The following is a 12,555-nucleotide window of genomic DNA, read 5'->3' on the forward strand; positions in this document are numbered from 1 at the left end:
TGGCCAGGCTGATGGGCCCAGGGTTTCCTGGGTTTTGCAGAGACCTCTGTTTGCTTTGGCTGTGCTAGATTTCACCTGCAGATTAGAGACAACATGTGACGGACATAGGAGGAGATGACACATCATCAACTTCCTGTAGCTGGAGTCACCAGCTAAGTTCCTTATTTGGGACTCAGTGGAGTTGGGCTTTGGGGCGTTGGTGGCAGTGCTGAGGGGCCCTCCACTGCCCCCATCATGGCATCTGCTTTCACAGTCCTGTTCTTCAGTGAGTATCAGGACTTGTGTCCATGGGAGAAATCTGAGACCAGGGCGTGTGCTGGGGGGCGGGGGGAGGTCTGAGACCAGTGTATGTGTCCATGGGGGGGATCTGAGACCATGGCGTGTGCCCAGTGTGGGGGCAGCAGATCTGAAACCAGGTTATAGGATCCAGTTGTTCTGGGATCTGGTCCCTAACGGCCCATCTCCTTTACAGGCTGCTGGCAGGCTGGGCAGAGCATGATGTCAGGAGGTGAGTTTCTCTGGGGAATGGGTGAGCTGGGGGAATTTCCACATTAAGGACGAGGGGTGGGGGTGCCAATCCCACAAAGGGATGATCCTGTCAGATCTCTGCTCCCCTCCACACCCGGAGGTGGGGACTGAAACCTCGCCCCACTCATTACAGGGATGGGCACCACACAGGGAGAATTCGCCTGCACTCAAAGCTCTGCCCCCCAGGAAATACACAGTGAAGGCACTATCCACCCCGCAGCGCTCCCGAACTGTGCCCGGGGAGCTGGCTGTAGCCCGGGGGAACGTGTCAGGCAGAGCAGGGCTGTAAGAAGGGGACACGCAGAGGGACTGGAGCAAGGCACCGTTGTGTCTCACCCTCGGCTTGCTGCACACACATGTGTCACTGCTTTGCTTGTGGGTCAGGCTCAGCCCGACCCGGCATTCGGAACATCCCCAAATATCCCATCCCCAAAGGGGCCCCCGGCACTGGGCAGAACAGAGATAAATCCCCAGCGGCTGAGAGCGGTTTGAGCCGGAGCAGAGCCAGAGTTTGGGCCCCAGGGGTGGGCAGGAAAATGTTAGAACAACCGGGGGATTTTGCAAACGTATTTTTCGGAGCCTTTGCTCATATTTGTCCCTCGAACCCCACCACGCACTCCTGTGTGTACCGCACATTGCCAGACAATTGGAGTAAACGTGGTTTTTAGAATATTCTAAAGAATAATCCATGTTCAGCCCAACCCCAGCAAAGCTGCCGCTGGCCTACAATGTTAGAAAAACAGGAGGGTGATTCTGATCTCAGCCCCTGGGGTCAATCCGGAGTCACTCCTGACTGCAGCGGGGGCAGGGCTGAATTGATCCTGGAGAACTGAAGGAATCCGAGACTGGAAATCTCCTTTCCCCTCTGCTGTGTGTCTCCCACAGCCACAGGGCCTGGTCTGCAGCGGGGGGTGGGGGGACCACAGTCACAGGGATGGGCGGGGGGTAAAACGCTGGAGCGACAGATGGGCAGAGGATTGAATCAGACGGATGCGGTTTGTGTCACCCCGACTTACTGCCTGTTTGTTTGTGAATCCAGAGGGGTCCCTCCCCAAACCCTCCATCTCCGTCAGCCCCGGTGGGGTGATCCCCATGGGGGGAAACGTCACCATCCGGTGTCGGCATCAACACCGGGGCATGAGGATCCTCCTCTACAAGGCTGGAGATGGGAACCATCTGACATACACAGACCTTGCTGGCTCTGAGGCTGAATTTCCCATCACCAGCGCCAGACGGGAACACGGGGGCAGCTACACCTGTCATTATGCCCACAGAACAGGACCAGCTGCCTACTTGGAGCCCAGCGACCCTGTGCAGATCATTGTAGCAGGTGAGGGGTCCGGCCCAGCACCTCAGCTCCCAGCCCCACCCCCAGCCAACCTCTGGGGGATCTCCCTAAGCCCTGGCACCCAATGGATGGGACGTCCAGCCAGTGAAGGTTGGTTGGTGGGAGATCTCATCCCCCCCAAAGATGAGTAGGGAGGGAGGAGATCTTGGGCTGGTGCCTTGGTGCCCTGGATCCCAGGGGAGACCCTGACCCTGTCTCTGTCCCATCGCTGACACTCCATGCTGGGGACAGGGCGCAGTGGCTCTGTCGGGGTCTGTCTCACATCCTGTCTCCCTCCGACTGCAGATCTCAGCTCCCCCAAACCCTCCATCTCCCTAAGCCCCAGCGGGGGGGTCGCCCTGCGGGGAGCCATGACCCTCCGGTGTCGGGGTCAGCGCCGGGGTCTGGAGTTTGTTCTGTACAAGGCAGGGGCCTGTAATTCAGCAGCGCAGAGCGGGGACTCGGCTGGGGTCAACTTTCCCATCCCCAAAGTGAGATGGGCAGAGGGAGGCAGCTACACCTGCTATTATCCCCCCAACTCGGATCCGGACACCTGGTCAGAGCCCAGCGACCCCGTGGAGTTGATGGTAGCAGATGAAGGGCCTGGCTCAGGGTCTCCACTCCCAACCCCACACCCAGCCAGAGGCAGGGCGCCTGGCCTTGGAGCCGGAGGTGAGGAAGTTTGGGAGGGCTCTTGGCTGCTGAGGGACCTTGTACCCCAGCCCCCGAAGGAATTCTGTCCCCTGCCCAGATGAGCGTGACCCTGATTGTGGCCAAGCCGGAGGCAGGGAGCCATCACCCCGACCCAGAGCTGTGGGCTGTTGTTGGGTGTCTGTCCTGCAGCTGGGGGCCAGCGGGTGGCAGCCGGGCTAGCTCTGATGGAGCTGAAAATAGCAATGGAGCCGTGGCCGGGCAGGACTAGCCGCTCATGTGTGCACCCAGCGCCCTGGGCCGGCTTGACTCTCACAGCCTGTCTCCTGTGCGCAGATCCCAGCTTACCCAGACCCTCCATCTCTCTGAGCCTCACTGGGGTCACCACCTCAGTGGCAGATGTCACCATCCGGTGTCAGGGGCAGCGCCGGGACGTGAGGTTCTTCCTGCACAAGGCTGGAGACCTGAACCCACTGCGACACATGGACCCTGCTGCGAATGGGGCCAAGTTCCGCATCCCCAACGTGGGCCGGCAGCACGGAGGGAGCTACAGCTGCAGCTACCGGCTCCGATCAGAGCCCTTCATCTCCTCAGAGCCCAGTGACCCCGTGCAGCTGGTGGTAGAAGGTGAGGGGCCCGGCTTGGCATCCCTGCTCCCAGCTGGACCCTCGCTGGGGCGGGGGGATGGGCTCCATGCTGATGGGACTCTCAGAGCCAGGCTCTGCTCTGAGCCCTGAGCCCAGCAGAGAGGACACGTGGCCAGGGAGTGGACACAGCATGGTGGCGGGTATAATAGGCCAGTGGCTTCTCAGGCTGGCCAGCCCAGGGCTATGGTTGGCCGACTGGCTGGGGGCTGGGTCTACACGGGCATAGTACAGGGCTGGAGTTGCTCAGGGTGGCTGGGGATGCTCAGCATTGCATGGCTGGGGATGCTCAGGTTGGTTGGCTGGCTGGGGCTGACCTGGGACTGGGGCCAGTCCGTGGTTCCTCTGATGGTGGGGGACTGGCCTGGGGGTTCTCTGGCTATGGGAGTGGGTGGCGAGGTGGTGCCTTGTGCAGCGTGGGGGGGGGCTGCAGGGCTAACCTCCTGGAAAAGGGGGTCCACCTGCTGCTCATGGGGGACAGAATCACTGGGGGGAGCAGCCGCTGCTAGAAATTTGAGTCTGAGGGAGAGGGGATCCCTGCCCCCAGGGGGAGCTGCGGAGCAGGGATCCTCTCCCAGATGGATACTTCCCGTCTCGGGGGATGCACAGAGGGCTCGGGGTCCGGGGACTGCTCAGCCGGCCCCTCCCCACTCCCCTGGACACCCAGCACTCAATGCGGAGCTGTGCTGGTGAGGGGCCGGTGGTTGGGTTGCCGTGTCGGCCCCTCCCCACCCAGAGTCTGTGTCTCATGGCCTGTGTCCTTCTGCTCCCAGAGCCCTCTCTGCCCAAGCCCTCCGTCTCTATCCGCCCCAGCCAGGGGTTCGCCACGCAGGAGCCGGTCGCCGTGTCCCACCCCAGCGACCCTTCATCGCTGGTGGTGAGAGGTGAGGGCCCCAGATCGGCGTCTCCTGGTCACTCTGCCCCAGGGCCCAGGCAGTGAGGGGGCAGGGGAGGGGACCACCTTGGCCAGTTAAACAGGCTCATTCTGCTCAAAGAGCCGCCCCCAGTGGGTTCCATGAAGGGCTGGGTGGGGAGAATGGCTGGAGTTACTAGGGGTATGTGGGGCCCAGACGCCATGGGGAGTGGCTCCCTGCAGTGGGATCGAGGGGTTCGCACGGGGACACAGACACAGACAGGGTGGGGGGATGGAGATAGGGAGCTGTTGCGGTTTCCTGTCCTGGGGGGCAGGAGCGGGAGGGGGCCCCGGTGGGTCTGACTGCACCAACCCGCCTCCCCCTTTGTCACCCCCAGATTACACCGGGGGCAACATCGTCCGCCTGGCCCTGAGCACCGGGGTCCTGCTGGTCCTAGTGCTGATCCTGGCTGAGGCTGCCCACAGCCGGAGGAGGGGCAGATGGTAGGTGAGGTGAGCCCCCCACACCCCGTGATTCCCCCCACTACAGCCTGGCTGCCTCAGCGTTGGGGAAGGGCAGCTGGGTCACCCTCACCCTGAGTGACGTGATGCTGCATCGTCAGGATGGAGCCGGAAGGACCAGTGCAGCCGAATCCGTCTGAGCATCCGGATGGGCCCAGCTCGGCGTGGGGCTGTGGGAGGGGTTGTGTCAGGGCCTCCATCTGGGGGTGGCGGAAATGGCTAATGGCAGCGGGATGGGGAGTCTGCGCCATGGGGTGCCCTGGGGATAGCTCCGGGCCCTACAAGGCGGCTGGGACATCGAGACAAGGGGCACCCTAGGGATCAGGGCTTCATGGGCAGCATCCCCGCTGCTCGTGGCCTCCGGGACACGCTCCGATACAGCCATGCTGGAGAGGACATTGGATCGTTCTGCCAACCTGAGCTGCCCGGGGGTCGTTCGCGCTGTTGTGGCTTTTGAGCCTGCGCAGCGGCCCGGCTGCGAGCTCCCATGTAAAACACACAGGCAAGTTCCCCAGCTCTGCCAATGCCGCAGGAACCAGGGGAAATTGGAGACGACACTGAACATTGTAACCAGGGCAAGAGAATGAGCCACAGACTCTGGGTCGGTCTGACCCGAAAAGCCCCCTGACTACAGCCCCATGACTGTCGACTTCGCGCGGGGAGAAAACAGAAGCTGGAACCAGAAGTTAATAGCCCCAAATTGGCGGGAGGGACTTTGGGTCAGCACAGAGAGATGTCCCCAGCCAAGAGGCCCTGCAGGCCAGACTCGGAGGGGGATCGTAATGCTGGGAAGAAGGGTCCTGCCATCTAGCGCCTGAGGGCATCTGGCCACCGCCAGAACAAGTGTCTGACCTGTGTGTGACAGGGTCCCCAAGGAGCAACCCAGACTGTGGGACCCCCTCCAAAGCCACTAACCTGGTCTGCCTCTCACACTGTGATGCTGATGTCAAGCTGCGAACCTCGGAGAGGCTCTGCAGTCACACAGCCATCCACAGGCAGGGACCCACCCAAATGTGTTACACGAATGATCTCCCAGCCACTCAGGTATCATAAATAGGGGGGCTCCAGCCAATTCCCCCCAGCTCCCCAGCCTTGCACCCCAAACTGGTACTATCCTGCCCTGGTCAGAAGCCTGTCCGGTGTAAGTTCATTAGGTTCGCTCCTCCCTCAGTGTGGAGTGGACATGCACTAGCCTTTGTAAACTGAGCACTTCAACCAAAACACACTGGTTTAGCTCAAATATAAAACAGATTTATTAACTCCAGAAGGAGAGATTTTAAGAGGTTATAAGGAGCAGGCGCAGAGATCAGAGTTAGCTACTTTGTCTTCCAGATGTTCCTCCAGATGTTGAGTTGTGGGGAAGAGAAGCCCAGGGTTTATGTCCCTTCCCCTCTTTTATATTTTCTTCCAGCTTGTGGGAAAGATCTTTGCTGCAACCCAGGGATCAGGCAGTCCCCATTGCTCAAGCAATCTCCCTTGTACACAGTCTCTGGGATAGTGGATTCTTTCCCTGAGAGGTTTCAGAGTAGCAGCCGTGTTAGTCTGTATTCGCAAAAAGAAAAGCAGTACTTGTGGCACCTTAGAGACTAACAAATTTATTAGAGCATAAGCTTTCGAAGTGAGCTGTAGCTCACGAAAGCTTATGCTCTAATAAATTAGTTAGTCTCTAATAATAAATTTGTTAGTCTCTAAGGTGCCACAAGTACTGCTTTTCTTTCCCTGAGGGGTGTTAATGGGCCATTAACACTGTCTGGCTGGTCCTCTGTTGCACTTGAAAGTTTGGCTGTGGGCATCTGCCAACCTCACACCATATTTCAGTAGCACGCACAGCAATGCTTCATCACTTCCCCTACAAGGATTGCACAAATAATGCACCAGGACATTAATGTTCAAGAGACTTTTAAATGTTTAACAACATTAATGTTAATGTTCAACTTTGTTAACATTCAGCACTTTTAAAATGATGCCTCACAAGTCAGACTTTGTACCCAACCTATCATAATTCTAATTAGTGGTGAATACGGGGACTCCATGGCACTACTTTGAGGTACAGATTGTCACGCTGTGGTATCACTGTGGCACGGCCAGGGCCTGGGCAGGATGCCTGGAACGTGTGAGGAATAGACTGTGAACTTCCTTTCCCATGCAGGTTTCAGAGTAGCAGCCGTGTTAGTCTGTATTCGCAAAAAGAAAAGGAGTACTTGTGGCACCTTAGAGACTAGTCCCCGTGCCCACAGGGCGGGTGACTTGTTTCCTTAAACCTTCCCCATCTTTTCCTTATTTTCTTATGAGTTGTGTTTAATGAATGGTATATGCTCTGAACTCTATGTAATGATCAGTGGGTCAGGGAAGCATCCAGTGCAAAGAGAGTGCCCCGGAGTGGGGACACCCTCGCCCCTGTCCTAAATGTTCATGACAAGACTGGGGGTCGAGCCCACAGGGATGCAGGGCCCAGCCTTGCCGGGGTTACGAGGACTCTGCCACATGGGAGGGAGGAAGGGGGTAAAGAGAGTGGGGGCGAGGACTCAGATCCTTTCGCCAGCCAATCCCACCGGGGCGTGTATAAGCCAGGAAAGTTCCCCACAATAGCGGGACCATTCCCCTGCTTACACTAGGAGCAGAGTCAGCGGCCGCCCTGCCCATCCATCCGGAGAGTGAAATGAACCGATTCCTCCCTGCAAAGCCCGGCTGTTCTGGAAACAAGCGGCTCTGCTCCAGTGACTCCCAAAGGAGCGGGACTCGGAGCTGGTCTGACTCCGGCTGTTGGCCGCCATTGCTCAGCCCCGGTTTCAATAGACAGGCTGTGTTTGATTCCTTGTCCGGGGGTTTAACCCGAAAGCTTTGCCTTTGAACGGCTGCTGCCAGGGGTTTGCCCAGCAGCCGAGTAAAACCAGGGGCTTGGTTTGAAACGAGCCCCCCTGGCTCCCGGCCTGTGTAACGCTGGCAAGGGAGGGAGTTTCCAACCCCCCTGAGCCCTTTGGGCCTGTGAGACCCTCTGCAAAGAGCAGCAGGGCTATGGGAGTTTGTGGGGACAGGCCAGGGGCGGGGGGGGAGGGATTAGAGGGGAGACAGGTTGAGATCAGGGAGGAAGTGGGGACAGGAATTTGAGGGGAGACAGAAACAGGGTGGGTGGGTGGGTGTTAGATGGGAGACAGGCTGAGGTGGGGAGGTCACGGGGGGCACGACATGGGGTTTGAGGGGACATGGGAGAGGGGAACGAGGGTTGGAGGTGGGACAGGGACGATGGGGAGATGGACCGAGACTGGTACGGGCTGGGGGGGTTTTAGAGGAGACAGGACTGGGGCAGAGAGGATGGGGATTTGAGGGGAGATGGGATGAGGTTGGGGGGGAGCAGAGCTTTGAGGGGAGATGGACCAAAGTCTGGGGAGGAGGTTGGAGGGGGGATGGGATAAGGACAGGGGGAGGGGCTCCCCTCTCACAGATTCGGGGGTCGGCGGATGTGAGGGGGGTGTTTTCCTGCCAAAACGCCGACTGAGCTGGGACACGACTAGCCACGTGTGGGAGGTGGAGCGAGAAGCAGGGGGATGGCCCCCCCCACCATAGCCATGGGGCAGATTCACCCTGAAACACTCATGAAGGAGAACCCAGACTCCCCTAACCATGGGGGGCAGCTTCCATTTCCCCCCCTCCCTGTCACTGCCCTGCCCCACAGCTCCTGCCCCCTCAGCCCCCTGGCTGCCAATGTTCCCCCATGTTCTCCCACCCCCTGCATTCGCCTGCCCCTCCCAGCCCAGATCGGCGCCATTTCCCAGAGAGCAGCCTGGCGCCAAGCCCACTGGAAACACTGGGAGATGGCAGCCATCTTAACTGAGGGTGGGGGATGAGCATTTGAGGGGAAACAGGGCAGGGGACGGGGGTATGAGACGGCACGGGCCATGGTGGGGGCAGGGTGTGCGGAGGGCAGGCTCGGGGGTATACAAAGGGCGATAGGCCAGGGGGCAGGATGGGAGATGGGGGGCAGGCAGGGGTGGGGGGTGTTAGTTGTGGGTGACAGGCCATGGCGGGGGGAAGTGTCAGAGCAAAGGACTGGTGACGGCGAGACTATCACACCCGGGTCCTGGCTCCCAGCCCCCTGCTCTAACCACTAGACCCCACTCCCCTCCCGGAGCCAGGAATGGAGCCCCCTGACCCCCAGCTTTCTGCTGCCCTTTAGCCAATGGCATATAAACAAAGCCTGTGTCACGTCCCTCTCTAGGGACCTGGCCACATAACCACTGACAGTGTCTCCTCCAGCTCGGGGACAGGGTCTCTGCGGGGGCATTAGAAGGTCCCTGGGTCTCTCCCGGCTGGTGACCCATTGGGGGCCTGGGATGGAATTTCTCTTTCTCTGATTTTCTTTTGAACCTGGTTGATTTAATTCACATGCTGAGAAAAGCTCCTTAGAACCAGGCGTTACAGTGAAAACCCATCATCCCCGCTCAGCTATGGCCCAAGGGGCAGCAAACCCAGGCATTCCCCATCGTGCCCGCTCCTCTCACGGTGCCACGGCTCGTGTCACAAAACACCTCGGGATTGGCGGTTGTTCGTAACTCTGAAATATTCGCTCCTCTGAACAAAAAGTTACTGCTGGTCTTTCAAAAGTTTACAACTGAACATTGACTTCATACAACTGAACATGGACTTAGTACAGCTTCGAAACTTGACTATGCCAAAAAAAAAATGCTTTTAGCCATCTTAATTTAAATGTAACAAGCACAGAAACACTTTCCTTCCCTCATCAAATCTTTCTTTTTAAACTTCCCCTTTATTTCTTTAGCAGTTTATGTTTAACACAGAACTGTTCTGTATTTGCTTGTTTTTTTGTTATTTCTGCTGCTGTCTGATTGCTCACTTCCTTTTCCAAATGAGGTGTGGTTGATTGGTCAGATTGTAACTCTGAGGTTTGACTGTAGCGGTCAGTTGAAGATTGAAGACAAGACCCTGTGGTCTCCTGGCTCCCAGCCCAATGCCCCTTCCCCATTGCTGCAGGGTACACTGGGGGTGACCTCTCCCCCCACCCCACAGAGACATAGACAAGCTGGGTGCTGCTGCATGATGCTTGACCAGACTAATGGTCTCAGGGTTTCCTGGATTTTGCAGAGACCTCTGCTTGCTTTGGCTGCCCTAAATTTCACCTGCAGATTAGAGACAAGGTATGATGGACGCAAGAAGAGATGAGACTTCGTCGACTTCCTATAGCTGGAGCCACCAGCTGAGTTCCCTATTTGGGGCTCGGTGAAGTTGGGCTTTGGGGCGTTGGTGGCAGCCTTGAGGGACCTCTCGCTGCCCCCATCGTGGTATCTGCTCTCATCATCCTCTTTCTCAGTGAGTATTGGATAAAGCCAGGGTGTGTGTCCATGGGGGCAGATCTGAGACCATGGCATGTGCCTATGCAGGGGGAATCTGAGAGCAGGGTATGTGCCCATGGGGGGAATCTGAGACCAGGGCGTGTGCCCACAGGTGGGCGGGAATCTGAGACCAGGGCATGTGCCCATGCAGGGGTGAATCTGAGACCAGGACGTGTGCCCACGGGGGAAATCTGAGACCAGGGTACGTGTCCATGGGCGGGAGGGGGATCTGAACATAACATAAGAACCTAAGAATGGCCCTACTGGGTCAGGCCAAAGGTCCATCTAGCCCAGTATCCTGTCTTCCGACACTGGCCCTTGCCAGATGCCCCAGAGGGAATGAACAGAACAGGGAATCCTCAAGTGATCCATCCCCTCTCACCCATTCTCAGCTTCTGGCAAACAGAGGCTCGGGACACCATCCTTGTCCATCCTGGTTAATAGCCATTGTTGGACCTATCCTTCATGAACTTATCCAGTTCTTTTTTGACCCTTGTTATGGTCTTAGCCTTCACAACATCTTCTGGCAAGGAGTTCCACAGGTTGACAGTGTTGTGTTAAGAAATACTTAATTTTATTTGTTTTAACCTTGTGATGAAGCAGGACTGTTCTTAATGTTTCCTCTGAATATTGTGGGGGTGCCTCAGTTTCCCCTATGCAGTTTTTAAGTATCTAGGTGGTGGGATAAGGGTGTATGATCATTGCAGAGCCCTAGAGAGCAGGTGTGGGCAGGGGTCTGGACACAGACAATGGCCAACACCCTGTTTCCTGGCAACTGATGGCCTGGGCCCTTCCCCCCTGCAAGGTGAGAGCTGCAGGGTTGGAGAACAAAGGAATCCAGTGACCTCCTGGCCCTGGAAAGGGACAATGCCCAGAGGAGGAGGGACTTGAGGGGGAGGCAGTTTTAGGGCTGGCTGGGGACATGGAGTGAAGTGCAGACATGGCTCACTGGCTCACTGCCCCCCAAAATGGACCCAGTTGAGGGGTCCTGTTCTCTGCACCTACAAGCTCTGTGTTAGACCATGCTCCTGTCGTCTAATAAACCTTCTGTTTTACTGGCTGGCTGAGAGTCACGTCCTACTGCGACGTGGGGGGCAGGACCCTCTGGCTTCCCCAGGACCCCACCTGGGTGGACCCGCTGTGGGAAGCGCATGGAGGGGCAGAGGATGCTGAATGCTCTGAGGTCAGGCCCAGGAAGGGGGAAGCCAGGTGAGCTGTGTGTCCTGCAGACAGGCTGCTCCTAGAGAGGAGACTTCCCCAGAGTCCTGCCTGGCTTCGTAGGGAGCAGATCCAGAGCATCCCCCGGGGACTCCGTGATAAACCTGCTGCCTATTAATTTCATTTTGTGACCCCAAGTTCTTGTGTTATGAGAAGTAGTGAACAACACTTCATGGCTGCTACTCTGAAACTTCCTTATCTACTTTCTTTACACCAGTCATGATTTTAAAGACCTCGATCACATCTCCCCTTAGCCACCTCTTTTCCAAGCTGAAAAGTCTCAGTCTTATTAATCTCTCCTCATATGGGAGCCGTTCCAGACCCCTCCTCATTTTTGTTGCCCTTTTCTGAACCTTTTCCAATTCCAATCTATCTTTTTTGAGATGGGGCAACCACATCTGCACTCAGATCCCGCCCAGGGTGTGCGCCTATGGTTGGGATCTGAGACCAGGGCGTGTGCCCATGGTTGGAATCTGAGACCAGGGCGTGTGCCCATGTGGATGGGGGGTGCGGGGGACCTGAGACCAGGGCATGTGCCCATGTGATGGGGGGTGCGGGGGACCTGAGACCAGGGCTTGTGCCCATGGGGCGGATCTGAGACCAGGGCATGTGTCCGTGTGGGGGATCTGAGACAAGGGCGTGTGCCCATCCAGGGGAGGGGGGGATCTGAGACCAGGGTGTAGGATCCAGTTGCTCTAAGATCTGGTCCCTAATGTGCCTCCTTCCCTCCAGGCTCCTGACTGGCCAGGACGAGCGGGGTGTCAGGACGTGAGTATCTCTGGGGCTGGAGAAACTTTATTGTTAAAGGTCGGGGTGGGGAGGAGCTGACCCTGGAACGTTCCCATCAAAAATCAGTTTAACTTCTTTGTATTGACCCTGGAGAACTGAGACCAGAACTCTGTCCTGCACCTCCTGCAGTCGGGCGTGACCCCTGATTAACCAGGAGACGTGGGGCACCTAGGGTGACCAGAGCTCCTGTTGGTGACCTACATGGGTCACCAGCCGGGCTTGAACCCAGAATGAAAAGGGGATGGAATTTTCATGGAAATTGTGGACAGTGGAAGATTGAAGACCAGACCCCGTGGTCACCCGGCTCTCAGCCTGATGCGCCTTCCTCAAGGCTGCAGGGTGCGTTGCGGGTGACCTGTCCCCCTTCTCCACAGATTTCAGAGTAGCAGCCGTGTTAGTCTGTATTCGCAAAAAAGAAAAGGAGTACTTATGGCACCTTAGAGACTAACAAATTTATTTGAGCATAAGCTTTTGTGAGCTCATCCGATGAAGTGAGCTGTAGCTCACGAAAGCTTATGCTCAAATAAATTCGATAGTCTCTAAGGTGCCACAAGTACTCCTTTTCTTTTTTGCTTCTCCACAGAGACACAGACAAGCTGTAGCTGCATGATGCTTGGCCAGGCTGAAGTTCCCTGGATTTTTTGGGTTTTGCAAAGCCCTCTGCTTATTTTGACT

At 57.1% G+C, this 12,555-nt stretch overlaps 4 protein-coding genes across 15 annotated transcripts in view; 1 reads left to right on the top strand and 3 right to left on the bottom strand.

Moving 5' to 3' along the window:
- The window catches only part of LOC119846859 (immunoglobulin superfamily member 1-like), a 597,460-nt gene that overhangs the window by 522,277 nt on the left and 62,628 nt on the right, over positions 1–12,555 (top strand). For 10 of the 12 annotated variants that reach the window (XM_043501151.1, XM_043501152.1, XM_043501154.1 and 7 more), the window contains one exon: positions 2,843–3,133. The exons of the other annotated variants lie outside the window; for them this stretch is intronic. In XM_043501151.1, the coding sequence (XP_043357086.1) occupies positions 2,843–3,133 (291 nt within the window). The remainder of the gene's footprint in view (positions 1–2,842; positions 3,134–12,555) is intronic. 12 annotated transcript variants of the gene reach the window in all.
- Positions 1–12,555, bottom strand: part of LOC119847133 (immunoglobulin superfamily member 1-like) — a 660,993-nt gene that overhangs the window by 451,450 nt on the left and 196,988 nt on the right. The window lies entirely within an intron of this gene.
- LOC119847459 (leukocyte immunoglobulin-like receptor subfamily A member 6) overlaps positions 1–12,555 on the bottom strand; it is a 652,437-nt gene that overhangs the window by 451,450 nt on the left and 188,432 nt on the right. The gene's annotated exons all lie outside the window — the stretch shown is intronic.
- LOC119846912 (immunoglobulin superfamily member 1-like) overlaps positions 1–12,555 on the bottom strand; it is a 615,137-nt gene that overhangs the window by 422,513 nt on the left and 180,069 nt on the right. The window lies entirely within an intron of this gene.

This window comes from Dermochelys coriacea, chromosome 23 (genome assembly GCF_009764565.3).
Source record: "Dermochelys coriacea isolate rDerCor1 chromosome 23, rDerCor1.pri.v4, whole genome shotgun sequence".
NCBI lineage: Eukaryota > Metazoa > Chordata > Testudines > Dermochelyidae > Dermochelys > Dermochelys coriacea.